Source organism: Mus pahari, chromosome 14, assembly GCF_900095145.1.
Source record: "Mus pahari chromosome 14, PAHARI_EIJ_v1.1, whole genome shotgun sequence".
Lineage (NCBI taxonomy): Eukaryota > Metazoa > Chordata > Mammalia > Rodentia > Muridae > Mus > Mus pahari.
Genome location: NC_034603.1, coordinates 15628976 through 15645362, shown reverse-complemented (window position 1 = coordinate 15645362; position 16387 = coordinate 15628976). Strand labels below are relative to the sequence as shown.

The window sequence follows — 16387 nt, the reverse complement described above, 5'->3', positions numbered from 1 at the left end:
TCATAGATGTGGTCCCTTGATGTTGAGGGTTCTCTGCCAATAGTGAGGACCATGTTTGCTCTGGTGAAACCAGCTCTTTGGCTATCCCCCTACTTATCTTAGAGAAATAGAAATTTTACCATTTGAACCGGGAAAAAAAGCCAGTGAGTCGTTAAGTATATATCATGTATATTTAGTAGTACATAACTCTTTTTACATTCTACTAGGAGGAAAGTTAAGCTTCAGGTCTGACCTGCAGCCATTATCTAGTTATACCTTCAACTGCTTGTTGTACTGCAAAATGCAACCATTTCAGATGATGTTGATGTCAAGATATTTTGATGAACCTTTGACACAGTCTGTTAAGGGGAAACTCTAAAAACGGGAAGACCTTAAGTTTATCACTGTGATCTGCTTTGTTTCTGCACACAGAGATCAACAGCATATTTCATTTTTAACCAATTTATACCACCATTTTTAAGATTTATGAGTATATGAGTATACTGTAGCTGTCCTCAGACTCCCTAGAGGAGGGCATTGGATCCCATGACAGATGGTTGTTAGCCACCATGTGGTTGCTGGGAATTGAACTCAGGACATCTGGAAGAGCAGTCAGTGTTCTTCACCACTGAGCCATTTCTCCAGCTCACCACCAAATAGTTGTAAACACACAGAGAGAACAGGAAGATAGAAAGCTAAATCTTATGTACCTAAACATATGAGGAGCCTCTAAGAAGGAATAGGGAGGTGGCAAGGTTTGTGATATATTTGCAGCCAAGATAGGTATAGCGATAAAAACTAAACTACTCTTGTAAAGGGGTTGTCTGGTGGTCAGAATATAGTTGTCTTTCTTAGGCTTCCCTCATTTCTCTATCTTTGCTCTCTTTTGATTTCTTCTTTTTCTCTTTATTGCAAATTCTCCCAGCTACTGGTGAGACCCATTCATATCCTCCAGCCTATTGCCTGTCAGTGTTTGAATGTGGGCTCATATTGGGAGAGCTTTGTCTATAAATGCCAAAACAAGGAGTATCAGAGGTGTGAACCATCTCTTCCCATTCGTAGGGTGAAGTGTGCTTACATAAAGGGAAGGAGGAAAGTGGCCATTGCCAAGTTTATCATTCAGTTCCATTCCAACAGTACTGAATGCATTGAGACACACACCTGAGGGCTGTGTCTGTGATAGAAAACTGCTGTAGGAATTTGAGATTTCATATCTTAGTGAAATAGCTGTAGAAAATATATGATGTCCCTGAGCAAGGAGGTTATGGGCAGTGACTTTGTGAGAGGGCCACCCAGAACTGACAGGAACTCTTGGGGATTTCAAAGTGTTACTAGGAAACAGAGAATAATAAAAAGCAAAGCATTTGCAAAGTTTACAAATCTGTAAAACAAGAGAGGCCTTTAAAACTGTCATGAAACATATTGAGCGTACAGGAGATGTCTATGTGAACTGTTGTTGTATGTAGGTAACATGACAACACACAGCAGAGTTGCGGTGCCTGAAGCCCCACCATGTGATGTGTACTCCACCATCAGACTATGCTTTGAAGATTTTAAGAGCTGGTGAAGTTTCAGTTCTTTGTATTAGTCATAATGTCCAGTTGGGGTAATTCGGGGTTCTGAAGCTGTTTTGTAGGTACTGTTCTTTAAATCACTAACAAAATAACTGGAGGAAAGAGGGAGAAGAGGAGAGGGGGACAGAGAGATGGGGGAGGGAGACAGAGGGAGAGACAAACAGAGAGTATGTGATTTCTGTAGTTCTATCTGGAATACAGTGTAGAGCTGAAGATGACCTTGAACTTCTGATCCTCCTCCCTCTACTTCAGTTCAGTCTTCTAGTGAAATCTTCTAGCTGGGATTAGCAATGGTTAATAATATCATAGCAAGAATGCTATGTGCTTCTTGGTAGGAAAATACCCCACATAGCAAATAGAAAATCTCACACATCCCAAAGATATCCATACTGTGTTCTCAGAACCTGTGAGATGCTACTATTCTTGGCTAAGGGGAGCTAAGTTTGCAGATAGAATTGTGTGGGCAGATGATGGTAGAAGGGATGGCACCCCTGAATTAGCTGTATTGTTTAATTGTCTCATTGCTGCAACTAAATCTCATCACAATACCAGCTCAAGGGAGAGCTCACAATTGGAAGGGACCGTCCATCCTGGCAGGGGAAAGCATGGCAGCAGATGGAAGCAGTTTGTTATGTTGTACCTAGTCAAGAAGCTTGCAGAAATGAATGCTGATGCTCAACTTGTCCCTTCCTTCTATGTAGTCCAGGACATCTGCCCATGAGATGGTGCCGCTCACAATTAAGGTAGATCTTCCCACCTCAATTAACCTAATGTAGAGAATCCCCATGCAAGTATGCTAGGAGGCTAATCTAGTGTAGGAAATACCTTAGTACTATCCCAAGAGATTTAGCTCCCAGATGAATCTAGATTCTGGTTAGTTGACAATATTAACATTAGCCTATTGAAGTCGAAAGCCTAATGAAATCACAGAACATTGATCTCTTAGCTGAACAGTTAATAATAACTCAACTAGCCACTATTAACATCGAGGGTGGAATGTGGTCATGAGGCTAGTGCTGTGGGAAGCCTGTAAAAGCTAAATAAAGAAAAGATTCACATTCAATCTTCTCAAAGAACCCAGCCCTTCTAGCACCTAGAATTTAGTACCATGAACCCTTAGACAGAATTCCAACATTAGGTACTATTAGATAAAGAATTTATGTTGTTTAATATTAATGAGTTTATGTCTTATAGTTCATTAAAACAATAGAAAACAAACACATCCTATATCCTAGGATATACTCTAGATACTTTCTTTCTAGAAAATTCAGAGACTGATCAAGGCTCGAATGTAGCTTACAGTTTGGAGAAGATACAATAGTCAAGGGCATATATATGAGATAAGAAGCACAGAGGGAGAAAGACATTGTATTTTATCAAAATAAAGTGAAATACATTAACACACACACCCATACACACACACAGGGTGGATGTGAGAAAGAATGAATAAAAAAACCTATTTGCTTGGGAAAATATAGGTAAATGATTCATTACAGAAATACTGCCTGGGACTACAGAAAACTACCTAGCATTTTGTCTATTAACCAATGGTAGTAGAAAAACGCTATCCAAGTAAGCAAATTATTAGAAAAGTATATTATCCCTAAGATGTGAATGCTCTTACTGGGTATTTGCTGTCAACACATTGTTAGGGTTTGATATTTTGTGTTTGATATTAAGGATTGATTGTCAGAAGGAATTACAATCATACATATGGTATTTGGATTATTTTTGAGCAAGGGGAGGGAAGCTTGTAAGTGAGCATGATGTGTAGCAATAAGCACAAATTGATACTTGTGGTAAGTATATAGATGCTGCCCAAAGATGTCTACCTTTGAAGATATGTTAGCATTCTCGCAGCACACCCTATTTAAAATGCTAGTCCCTGATTAGACTTCTCAAATGTTTGAGGAGCCAGACAAAGCATGCAGAAACACTCAGTTTGATTATAAGTTGTTGGTGTGAAATTTCCACAAAGAATTTTGGAAATGGAATCTTTCATTTCCACTTAGAGAATCATCCTTTTTGCCTCTCCTACCTGCCTTGTTCTGTGCAGCCTAGGCATGAGGGCTGCTTCTTTCTCTGTGAGTCAGTGGCTCAGGGGCATTCTTGGAATAGAATTTGCCTGGAATAAGTGAGCAAAAAGAATAATATGCATAATTGTATTGAACAATGGCTCCTGGTATTTTATGTTCGTTTGGATTTCCCTCATCTCACTCATGAAAATATTAAAAAACAAACAAACAAAAAAAAAGAATAAGAAGAAGGAAGGAAGAAGGCAATAACTGTTTCAATTTTTGACAGCCTGGGGTATTTTGAAATGTTAGCTCATCACATTTTCCCTGTTGTGTTTGTGTGTCTATTTCAGGATGGAATGGGGAACTTAAGAATCACAGAAAAGGGTCTGAAGCTAGAAGGAGACTCAGAATTCTTACAACCTCTCTACGCCAAAGAAATCAAGTCCCGACCAGTAAGTTTCTGATGAGAAAACAATCAATGCTCTGAAATCTAAATCTGAGCCAATCTACCTTGAAAGCCACTGAGATGACATATTGGGATGGTGAATGAATTGGCATTTTTGAACTTGAAGAATTAAATAACACTCATGGCTGTGGTACTATAAACAAGTAAGATAATCTCACCATGTCCCTTTGTGGCTTAGATGGTAGTAACCACTGTTAACCAGCTTCCAGATGGTGCTATGAACCATAAGACTTTAAAGACAGGAAAATCCTGGTACCAAAGCTGTGAAGGACAATATCACTACTATTCTTACTTGTCAGTCATTTCAAAATCATCTGTGAAAGCAGAAGTAATGAATCAGAACTTTGGTTTTCATTACTAGTTTATATGTTGTAGTCCACGCTGTCTTGAGTCAGTCCAATCAACAACCATGACCCAACATTGTATCTAATGGCTAATGGTGTGTCTTGTTGAGGGACAGGTTGACTTTACATGGATAACTGGTATCTCATTTAGTTTACAGGCTGGTCATTGTGATAAGAAATATTGCTATTCTATTTTATAGACTAGTGAATTCAGACATTGATAAGTAACATGTCAATAATAATAATAGAGCAAAGAATTCAACTCTGAAAATATAATTCTAAAGCCTTTTTGTTGTCATCTCTTACTTAAGGTTCTCATTGTTCTTTTTATAGTAAGATTCATGTTTCCTACACAAGGTGCCTTGATTAGTCAGGACTACCAAACTTGATTACTAAAATCATGTTTATTGTTATTTTTGGTTAGGTATACAGACTGAATGTGAACTGTCCACCTCAGGCTCATGGGTTACCTCTCCACTCTCCAACTGCCATTGCTTTCTTGATAAATTGTTTAGGAAGTGGAGGTTTTTGAGAGGAAGTATGGGGGAGGGCCTTCAGGTTTCTAGTCCAGCTCTGCTTCCTGCCACTCAGTGCTTCATGATCCTTAGATAGGTGAGCAAGCAGGCTCATACTTATGCCACCGCTTCCAGCTCCCATACCTGCTACACACAGTGATAGACTACACGGTCAACATGTGAGCGGAAGTAGATGGTCTCCTTCCACCCATCATGTCACATCTTTTAAGATATCTGATCACAGCGATGGGGAAGCAGATGCACAGCACTTTGTTGCATAGGTTTGTACTTACTTACTTTGTGAAGGAGAGACCATTGGTTGGAAATGATCTCTCATTAAGGCTTATGAAGGCTTTCATGTTGCATAGGATTCGTCCCTATCCACATGGAAGCCAAGACTGACTAGAAAGTTCCTCAAGCCATCATTTACATAATATGCACTAACTAACATAATTATTGAAAATCAGCAACTTGGTGTATGAGTGCAATAGGGGGTGGCAATTATATTTGCTGGAGGTACCTTGTAGTGCTAAGTCCCTCTGCTTGTGGAGACGCTCTCCATCTTTAACACATCTGGAATGCAATTCAAAGTCCCCCAGTGACACTTACCATTTTTTTTCAATTTTTTTTTGAAAATGTGTGTGTGTGTGTGTGTGTGTGTGTGTGTGTGTGTGTGTGTGTTTGTGTGCCATGTAAAAAAATTACACATGAAAACCTCACCACCATTTAGACACGAGGAACATGTCCTCCACCCCCAAGAGTCTCTCTCTGTCCCTTTTCAAATTCTCTATCCCACCGAAACCATTTTGTCCTCCCCTACCTCCAAGCAACCACTGATATGTTTCCTTTACTCTGTCATTACTTTACATTTTTGTGAACTTCATAGACCTGGATTCATATATGATATTCATTAAAAGAAACCAAGCATAAAATACCTTTGTCATTTACTGAAGCCTTTTCTCTTAAAGCTGGCTGTTTATTCTCTAACTTAAGAAAGTTTTGTCTTTTACCTGTAATTAAGCTGTCTTGGTTTGTTCAAAAGAGATCTGAGACTATGGTTCAAGGGTATAAACTTTTATACGTATCTCTTGGAGATGTTCAATGGGGAATTGCTTGCTATGAGTTGGATCTGCATCTCTTTGAAATGTCCCAAGGATAAACAAGTGTGTTGACAGAAAGCAACAAAGAAACAATTATCAGACCTTTGGGGCTAGTCTATAGACCTCCCTTTGCATATCTGAGCAGGCATCTGAATAAACTACAGTTCTGCCATCAAGGCAGGTGGAAAGGATGATGATTGGGTACCACTGAAGTGCAGCCCTCCTGTTCTAACTACTCAGCAGTTTTCCAGTCTCTTTGGAGTTATCTCCAGTACTGTTGCACCATACATCACCACTACTGTGTTTCACAGGCATCTCCTTCTGCTCTTCCCTATCAGAAGGGACTCACACCCAGTTGAGTGAGATTGAGAACCTCTCTAAGTGGGGTAGGGTCATGAAAAGATGACTGTCTTCAGTTTGGTTTTTGCTTTCATTGATCTGAGAACTGAGATAAGTTAAACCATCCACACAACATTCAATACCATATCTGATTCCTTTAGTGCAGGCTAGAGTCCTGAAAAATCACTACAAATTGATGGAAGCGGTGGCAATCACTTAAGATGATAAATTTACAACTGTGAGTGATATCCATGAACACCAGTTCCACCAGCCTGAGTTATCAAGACACATTTAGGCTGAGTACTCAAAGCCCCTGAGAGCTGAATTCTCTTAGTCACTGCACTGAATGGTTGGATGGTAATGTCTAGAAAAAAAAAAAAAAGAGCTAGGACTTCCCTTGCTAAAAGCAGGTCAAACAGACCTAAACTCCATGGACTACAAATCCTCAAGGTCACACTGCTGAGCTGAACTTCATTTTTGCCATCCTTCTAGTTGGGTGTGATAAACTGGCTCACACCTGGTGATTTCCCACTCACTAAGGATGGAACACGTGACTAAGCCCTCGAAAGGAGTCAGTGTGCTGGGCCAATGAACCCCCCCCCCAACAATAATGAATGATTGAACAAAGGGGACTAGTTATAGGAAATCTACCCACTAATGGGACATTTTCTGTTTAATAAGCTTCTCATGGAGGTGAATACATTTTGAGGGACACCTCCCCCCCCTTATGCCCTGTTGGCTGATGGGATCAGCTTACCATTGAGACCTGCATCTTCCCACAGACCTTGCTTCATAGAGATGCTTTTTTATTTCCTTTTTAGATGGGTGCGAACGACAGTCCCACATGGTTTCTTTTTTTAAAACACATTTGTTCACTTGATTTTAGCCAAGTGATGAAATCTGACCCTCAGAAAGGACAGAGGATCTGGCAGAGTGGGTTTCTGTTTCTGAGGGGGAGCTGGGCATCACTTCCTATGCCCACTGTGCTCTCTGGACTTTCAGATTCTATCAGTCAGTGTGATCCATGTCCAGCCACTCCCTTCATTTGTATCATGTGCCCTCTTCCTGTCCTCTAAGACCCTTTGCCTGCAGAGCTAGGTCTACAGAATTGCAAGTGTACATACTTCATTAAGGGGTCAAGAAATTATGTTTTGTTTTTTTCCCCTTTGGGCTTTTAAAAATAACTATTTGTGTCCGTTACATATTCTTCATGGCTCACTTCTTATTTTTCTTTCTTATGCCTAAATTTTCCATAGTCATCTAGTTCTTGTGTCTCTACCTCAGCTTTTACTGATTATTTAACTGACAAGTACAATTATATATGTTCAAGGCATATAGCTTTAATAATGTCCTGACGTATATTGTGAAGTGACAACTGCAAACAAGATACTACCAGAATCCTTTTCTGTTGGCATGCAGATTTGCTCAGCTGACTTCACATGAGTTACACGTACTATTAAGGTCAGCTTCCGTGTTATGCATGGAACTTATTTATATGATAACCAAAGGTCAGTACCCAATGATTACATGTCTGTGATTCACCCATCCAACCCCACCCCCGATGACTACCCTTTTACACAGTCCCTGTGAGTTCAGCTTTGGCAGTTTCTGAATTGTACTGAGGGTGCATGTGTGTGTGTTTGCCCTTTTGTATCTCTGCCATTTCACTTTGTTTTGTTTTTTTCCCAAACCGGAAGGGATTCATTTTTAGGCTGCAGTCATCTCTATTGTGTACCTGTGCACACATTTTCTTCACCTGCTCATCTATTAGTGGATGCTTAGATTGACTCTGTGTCTTGGCTCTTGTGTAATGTTGGAATACTATCAGGAGTGCTGACATCTCATTGCCATAAAAACTCTTCCCTTTGGCTTTATATTTTCAGAGCTGGATCACTATGTCTTATGAGCGTCCCTCACGCTTTATGAGGGTGTGCATAGGTTCTCATCTCCCAGGTACCCAGCTACAAGCACCATGTAAGGGATGTATATATAAATTTATAAGGACATACTATCTTCTTTTTGCTAATGCAACTCTAACAGATGTGAGTCCTCATCTCATGGTTTTCATTTGCATTTCACCAATCATTAGTAATATTCCTGAAAATACTTTTAACATTCCTGTTATCCATTCGCCTGTCTCTTTTGAAAAAAAAAATATGACTATTTAGGTCCTTTGCCTTTTCTGAAATTATTCCTCTTGGAATTGAGTCCAATGTGCTCTTTCTTTGTGTTAACATAAGTTTCTTATTAGAGGCTGCATGTCTTATAGATGTTTTCTCACTTTGGCAATGATTTCCTTTGTATTTGACAAGAAGAACTATTTATAGTATATAGAATTCTATGTACATGTTTATGTTTGGTTTTTTGCCTTTGATTTTGATTCCTATACCAAAAGAGGAAAAAGAAAAGGAAAGGAAAAAGAAAAAGAAAAAGAAAAAGAAAGAAAAAGAAAAAGAAAAAGAAAAAGAAAAAGAGGAGAGGAGAGGAGAGGAGAGGAAAGGAAAGGAGGAAAAGAAATGAAAAGAACAAAAAGAAAAGAGAAAAACCACAGACAGGATCAACCCCTCCCTCTTTTCTCTTAGCAGCTCTTTCAACTTAGGCTTTTTATTTAAGCTTTAGTCCATGTTATGGTGATTTTCAAGTATAAATTAAGATGAAGTTATCATCTCTCCAGGCTGGAGAGATGGCTCAGTGGTTAACAGGACTGAATGCTCTTCCAGAGGACGTCAGTTCAATTCCCAACAACCACATGGTGGCTCACATCCATCTGTAATGGGATATGATGTCTTCTTTTGGTGTGTCTGAAGACAGCTGCAGAGTACTCACATTAAAAAAAAATTCCATCTCTCTGCATGCGTGCATCCCTTCTCTCTAACCTGACATGTAAACATATATATGTCAGGGTGTGTATATATATATATATATTTGAAGTTTCTCATGAGCATTTATCAGAAGGACTGTTCTCTCACTATCATGATTCTTGGTTCTTACACTCGAGAGTAGTTGAATGTGTGGGACTGGATTTGTTTCTGGGTTCGTTATTCTGTTGGCTGCTCTGGGTGTTTGTTTTTATTCTGCAGCTTTTCTGCTTAGGCTGCTGCAAGCTCTGGTTTGACATCGGAAACTGTGATGCCCTTTTCATTTTGAGAGTGACTGTATGTTCAGTGGCAGGTAGAAGCATTCTTGAAACTCCTATGAGAGGGTGAAACTCTGCGACCCTGTAGCCATTCTTCACCAGGTCTCAAGGGCATGCCTCCTTTTTTGCATTTTTCCTTCTAACCGCCACACAGCCCAAACTTTGGGTGGACAGAAAATTTGGATTCTGGCTGTTTTGTTTGAGGGGGGAAATAAGAACTAACTTGGGATGATGACAGACCTGAACACTGGTCATCTAGTGGTAGTAGGCTATGGGGAAACCAAATGAAGGCTGTGGAGGTCTCTCCCGAATAAGCCAAACAGCTTCAACTCCCAGCTGAACATATTGCACACAGAACAGTATTTTCCATGCCACTTGCATGGAACATGAGCATCTTGCTGTCTTTAATTAAGAAGTTAACTGGACCATGAAGTATTGCCTGGGTAAATAAAAATGATTTGTTTTAAGTCAGAGTGGGGCATTAGGCATCTTTGCCTTTCCTTCCTCACCCATAAATCAGCACAGTGTTACACATTGGAAGGGTCATCTATAAGCCCATCTGTGAGTGAAGCCAGGCACCATCCCCCCATGTGTCTGCTTACATGTTGTAATTTATTATGGCCAATACTGCAAGCCAGCTGCTGCTTGCCTTTTTTTTTTTTTTTTTTTTAAGAAAAAATAGAAAAACCAGACAACGAATTATGAATAGATCAACACATGACACTAGCTGGTTTGTTTTTCTGGGAAACAGATTAAAGTATTCAAAGGCTTTTGGTTGCTGTAGAATTAAAGTGGACTGCTCAGATTTTTGTTCTTATTTAACAAGAAGAGTTGTGTGTGCTTTTCTTAAATCAAATTCTAAGGTATATGGAAGACTTTGGTCAGATGTCAGTTACATTTACATTAGCCATGATTGCAATAGAGGAAATAAGCAGGAGCTTAATGTGTGAAGTTATCTAATTGCATGACTTGCGGGTCATGGCCATTCAGGTTGCCTTGATTTCTTTCTTATTTTCCATTCATCATTTTGTTCTCATTGTTTTGAAGACCCCAGATCACTGAAAGGTATTTTTTTTAAAGCCAATCTCATAGCATAAGCACTCCTTCTTCACTCAGGGTGCAGTACTAGCACAAAGGATTAGAGAGACCTCACAAAAAAAACCCCACAGGATAGTGACATATATGCAGTAGATTATAAAATAGGGCAAGATCAGGAGCATTAAGAAGTAGAACAGGAAGCAGGAATGGGCAGAGTGAATAGAACCGAAGGGAAAACTCAAAGCCTAGAGTACAACTGTGAATTTTCTGAAGGGAGAACACATATCCCCTGAGAAGCAGAATTCTAGAAAGTACTTAAAACACCCTGAATAGAAAGAGGAGTCAATGTTGGCAAACTAGTGTTTTGGGAAGGCTACTGGATTCAAAGTTGGACAGTCGAGTTCTCTTTATAATGATGGACAGGGAGCACTTGAGAGCAAGCTCCTTTATGTCATAGTTATTTTGTCTTTTGGACATAATCAGTGGTTTGCTGTGGCTTGGTGAAAGTCACAGACTTCATTAAGCAATTTTCCCTTAGAAATTCAAATCCAAAGTAATGGATGGGGCCCAGCAGCCTGCTCTACCATACACCTTGGTGGATTTGTTACCAACCATAGGATATTGAGATTCTGAGATGGTCCCATAATACCCAGTTCGAAAGCTACTAGCCTCATTCCATCTCCAGGTCTGCTCCGACAGCCTTCACACAGAGACTTTCCCAAGACATCCCACCCAAAATACAACACCTGCCAGTTGGCTTTTTTTCTTATATCACCTCATACTACATCATATCAATTTATATACTGTAAGGATGAATTGTATAATTAACAATTTGTTCACCTATGTGAGTTCCTTGTGCTATCAAATATCCTTAATAGCACAGACTTAGAAGTATAAAGTAAAGGTATATATCTGTCCCAATATGGTAATGTTCTCTTAGGTCCATAATCGTCAGATAGAAACAGGGACAGACATCTCCTTTGCAGGCATTTATATGTGAATTAGCTAGCGTTTTATGCATATGTGAAGTATACATTCATATGGTAGGGAGATGGGAGACAGACAACTCAGTGGATAAAAGAAATAGAAGTGTTATAAAGGTTGGTGCCCATCACACTTCTGTACACGAAGAAGCTGCAGATGTTTGAGCTATGTCATCTATAGACAAATGTAGGCTCCTAAGAACGGTGACAAGCTGCGCACTGAGAATTAAACGTTAGCACTTCCAGCACTTCAAACCATGGAACTTCTCATCTCCATCAGTGTGCCTTATGAATGTCACCTGGTCCCATTTGTTCCTATACGGTATGCTGATACAATGACTGGTACAACTGATAGAGGTCTGTCACATGTATGCTGAGACAGTTTCTTGATTTTTTTTTTTTTTTTTTTTTTTTTTTTTTTGTGGTTTTTCGAGATTACTTCTTTAAAAACATTTAAGAGCTTTATAAAACAGAAACATGCCAGAGTCTACTGTGGTTTGATTGACATTCTTTAAATGGTAGGGAAAGGCCAGTTCCAGTCCAGGGGCATCTCACAGCTGGCAGCGCCTGATGAGCAATTGGGAGGATAACAGAGGAGAGCTAGCTTTAAGGGTGACTCGTGTTTCGCTACATTTCTAAAAGCTTTGTTGTTCGTCAGAATTAAATTGTTAGCAAAAAAAGAGAGAACGTTACTTTAAAATGTTTTTCATAATGTTTCAGTCAAAACAGACTCATCTTCTATCAGTGCTGGTTGCACCTGGTGCTTCATAATTGCTATTGTGTATTGCACTCTTGGTCTCAATTTAAAAAACCTTGTTCCTTGTCAAAATCACAGATGATTGTTTGGAAGATGTCATTTCAAAGGTGGAAGGGAACATTTCTTTGGCCTATGAAATGATAAGCAAATCTGTACTGTTCTGTAGATTTTTGTGATCTCCGGAAGCAGTGAAGTGTAACCTTTTGAGGCAGTGCACAGTAAATTATCACCAGAAATGTTTTAAACAGCTACTGCCTTAAAAAGTATGAGTGTGGGACTCTAATGTCCACGAGTGATTCTGTTCTTATCAGCAGAGTTTCCACCCCTAGACAAGTACTAAAATGCTCTTCAAAGAAAACAAGGTTTTTAAGACTAATAAATATTCTTCAGATGTGCCTGTTGTATGTTAGAGGGAAAGGAGGAAGGAGGGGTAGATTGTATCAGCAACCACCAAGATGAAAGAGTGAAACAGACAAACATGCTGTCCTCCTCAACTGTCGCAATAGTGTGACTTTCTCCAGGTACTGAGACACCACTCCCATTATGCAACATCAGAGTCACGGAAATCAAACTGCTCTCTCTCAGGAGAAAAACACAAGTACAGATGGTAGAATAATTGAAGTGTTCTACCATCAAGCTGTATAGATTGGTTTTAGCCCTCAGTCAAGGCTCAATTTTGTTGCTCAACATGAGGGGAATATTTATGGCAAGGTGAGTTTTCCTCATTAAGATACAAGGAGTGGAGTTGGTTTCCTTTTTTTCAGCTAGGACCCTATAACTATCTGTTGTTTGTCCTTCACTTCAGTTGTTAATAAGACAAGAATCTGTCATTTGGTAGCATTCCTGACATCATTAGTTTTACTTGTGTTTCCATCTAAGCTCTTTACGATGTGGCAGTGACTGCTAACCTTCCCATCACTGCCACGGAGTCTTAAGGAGTCACAACATAGTATGTTAGCAAAATGTGGGGCAGGAAGAGCAATGTTTGGCATGTGCCACCACCATTTGACCTTTGCAGGCTTGTGCAAAAATGGACTCTTTAGGAGATACTTGGAGTTCCTCTGCTGTCATTTGAGACCATTATTTTTTTTATTGGTTATTTTATTTATTTACATTTCAAATGTTATCCCCTTTCCAGTTTCCCCTCCACAAATTCCCTATCCCTTTCCCCTCTCCATGCTTCTATTAGGGTGTCCCTCCACCCACCCACCCACTCCCACCTCCCTACCTTAGCATTCCCCTATACTGGGACATCAAGCCTCCACAGGTCCAAGGGCCTCACCTCCACTGATGCCAGATAAGGCAATTCTCTGCTACATATGCAGCTGGAGTCATGGGTCCCTCCATGTGGACTCTTTGGTTGGGAGTCCTGGGGGGAGGTGTGTCTGGTTTGTTGATATTATTTTTCTTCCTATGGGTTTGCAAACTCCTTCAGCTCCTTCAGTCCTTCCCCTAACTCCTCCATTGGGGTCCCCGTGTTCAGTCTGATGGTTGGCTGGTTGGCTGTGAGCATCAAATCTGTATTGGTTAGGCTCTGGCAGAGCCTCTCAAGAGACAGCCACACCAGGCTCCTGATAGCAGGTGTTTACAGAAGTGAGAATTGGGCATCACATCCTCTGGAAGTAATGAAATTATAAATGGCTGTGACCTGACATAGGTTTTAGGAACTGAACTCAATACTCTGCTCTTAACTCATAAGACATCTCTCCAACCCCATTTCTTGATTTTTATCAGCCCAAACAGTCAGATCCCCTTCATCCCCACATATACAGTAAATATTCATTGGTATAATGCTTGACTCTTTTTTGCATAAAAATCCATGTATTGCAGATATGAGGATGAGTGTGCATACCAGAGACTATGGTGCCATTAAATTGCATATGTTCAGGGTCTGATTACTAGTGGCACATTTGGAAATAACTATTTCCCCTGAGAATTTGTATAAATTGTAACTAAATGTATGGAATGCATCTGTGTGCGTGCTGTTATGAAGTTTTGGTTTGGGGATCCAGTTTTTATTTATTTTTTTATCCTGTGAAGATTTTTTATCCTGTGATGTCAAGCTAGCGTGGGCTTCTCCCAACTGCGGGGTCATCAGATATGCTACTATATTACACAGAATTGCACAGAACTAATCGTTCTACCTTTTGTAGGTTCCCAGTGTTGGATGTTGTTAGTTGCATTTGCCAGTGCTATAATAAATGCCTAACAAAGGTAAATTACAAAAGCAAGAGTTTATTTTGCCTGGTATTTTGTAGGCAGATATACATTATTATGGTAGAGAAGACAGCCTTGGGAATATAAGGCAGTTGGTTACATTACATCCATAGTTTGAAAAAGACAGAGATGAATGCTGGTCTTGTGCATTTTCTTCTTTCTCCTTTTCTTTGGGTCAGGAAATAGTCGATGGGATGAAACCTTTTATATTCAGGGCTGGTTCTGCATAGCTGAGTTAAAGCTCTCTGGAAGAACTCTCATAGACACATATGGTGTATCTTAGCTGATTCCATATTCATCAAGTTGGTCAGTGAGATTAACCTATTGCTTTGGGGTAACTTTGGTCCTCATGCATCGCCTTCCTTCCTTCCATGCTGCCAACATGCTTGAAGTTTTGCCATATTCAGATTCACTGTAGTCCATTCTAAGTTTTCAGATTTTGGCATGTGCTTCCTCCTTTAACTGTGACATAAATTCCCTCTGTTTAACTTTATAGCCTTCAGCCACACTAAAATTGACACTTCTCTTCCCTGTGTGGAAATGCCCTTGAGATAGCTCCTTTCCCACTGGGAGCACTTGCAATGGGGCACGTGTAAAGAAAGGAAGCACAAAAGTGCTGCACATGTGATTTAGGGTCTCGATGGCAATGGATTTGAAGCATGGCTCTGCCTGTTTCCAGCTTGGCAATTTCTGCGTATGATTTGATATGATAACATTTATCATTCAAATCACTGAGTTTTCATGAAACATAAAAATCAGTGAATACAGTAATTAGCTTATAGTCATACTTAATGCTTAGCTGGCTCTAAGTGGCCACTCTTATAAGTTAAGGTTTGGCAGCAAAAGAGAACCCCAACACGAAACCTGTACCTGGCCACTTCTGAATTATGGAATACATGAATCTTCCTTATGTTCATTTCCCTTAATTAATTCCAGTTACATTGGTCAGAGGGATGGTTTTAAATTCTCTCAAGATTCTTTCTTCTGAGCTGAAGCAAAGGCAAAGAGAAATCTCTCTTTTCCAAAGAGAATCATTTCTCAGAGGTGTCTGTTCAACCCATATATGCAAATAGAGCCACAATGGTTTCATTGGAAGTTATTCAGAATATAGAATATGACACGCCAGTGTGAGCCTTAAAAAGTGTTACTGGGGCTTGCTACCCCTTGGTTCACAGGGTACACCCACAAGGAAAACAGAAACAAAGCAAAGGTAGGTAGCCCCACTTGGCACAGTTGATTGACTTTAATAGGTCCTGATTATGCTGCTCATATTCCATGAAATTAAAAAGCTTACAAATGGTATGAGCCATTACCCTTCTATCTAAGGGAGCTTATGACATGTTAGCAACATTTAATGAAATTCTTTTCAAAATGCCATAGGCAGCTTCATGAGATTCCATGTTGAAATGCAACTTGAAGAATTGTTGCTGGAAAGTCTTTCCTCTTATCTGCCTACATTTGTCAGGGCTGAAACCCATTCAAAAGCTGAAGGCAGCTTCTAATCCAAAGAGAATGACTATCAGGTCTCTTATGTTCCTGACCATAAACTCTTCTCCATTTAAAAAAAAAACACTAGAAAGAATGTTCTATGAATATTTGGGATTATACTTATGATCACTATTCAAATAGACTACATCTTTATACATTGATAAATTTAAAAACTTAAATCCTTTATGTTCAGCTTTGTCGATAGCTGTTGACAACTTAAAATATTCAAGCAAATATCCCAAAACTATATTGTCTGTGCTGTCTTCAATGAGCTGTGCGACATAATTTGGGAGATAAGCGTTTGTGTAAGAAGACAATTAACACAAAAGTAATGAGATGATTAAGTCCTAGATTAGGCAGCACTTATTATTTATACAATAAAAGTTCATAAAAAGGAAAGTTTTATATAATATATGAAAGATGAGTAGAGAGA

General features: G+C 39.5%; 1 protein-coding gene across 2 annotated transcripts in view; it reads left to right on the top strand.

Annotated features, from left to right (window-relative positions):
• Nucleotides 1–16387, top strand: part of Sgcd (sarcoglycan delta) — a 389217-nt gene that overhangs the window by 170853 nt on the left and 201977 nt on the right. For both annotated transcript variants that reach the window (XM_021212905.2, XM_029546159.1), the window contains exon 3: nt 3922–4023. In XM_021212905.2, coding sequence (XP_021068564.1) covers nt 3922–4023 — 102 coding nt within the window. The remainder of the gene's footprint in view (nt 1–3921; nt 4024–16387) is intronic.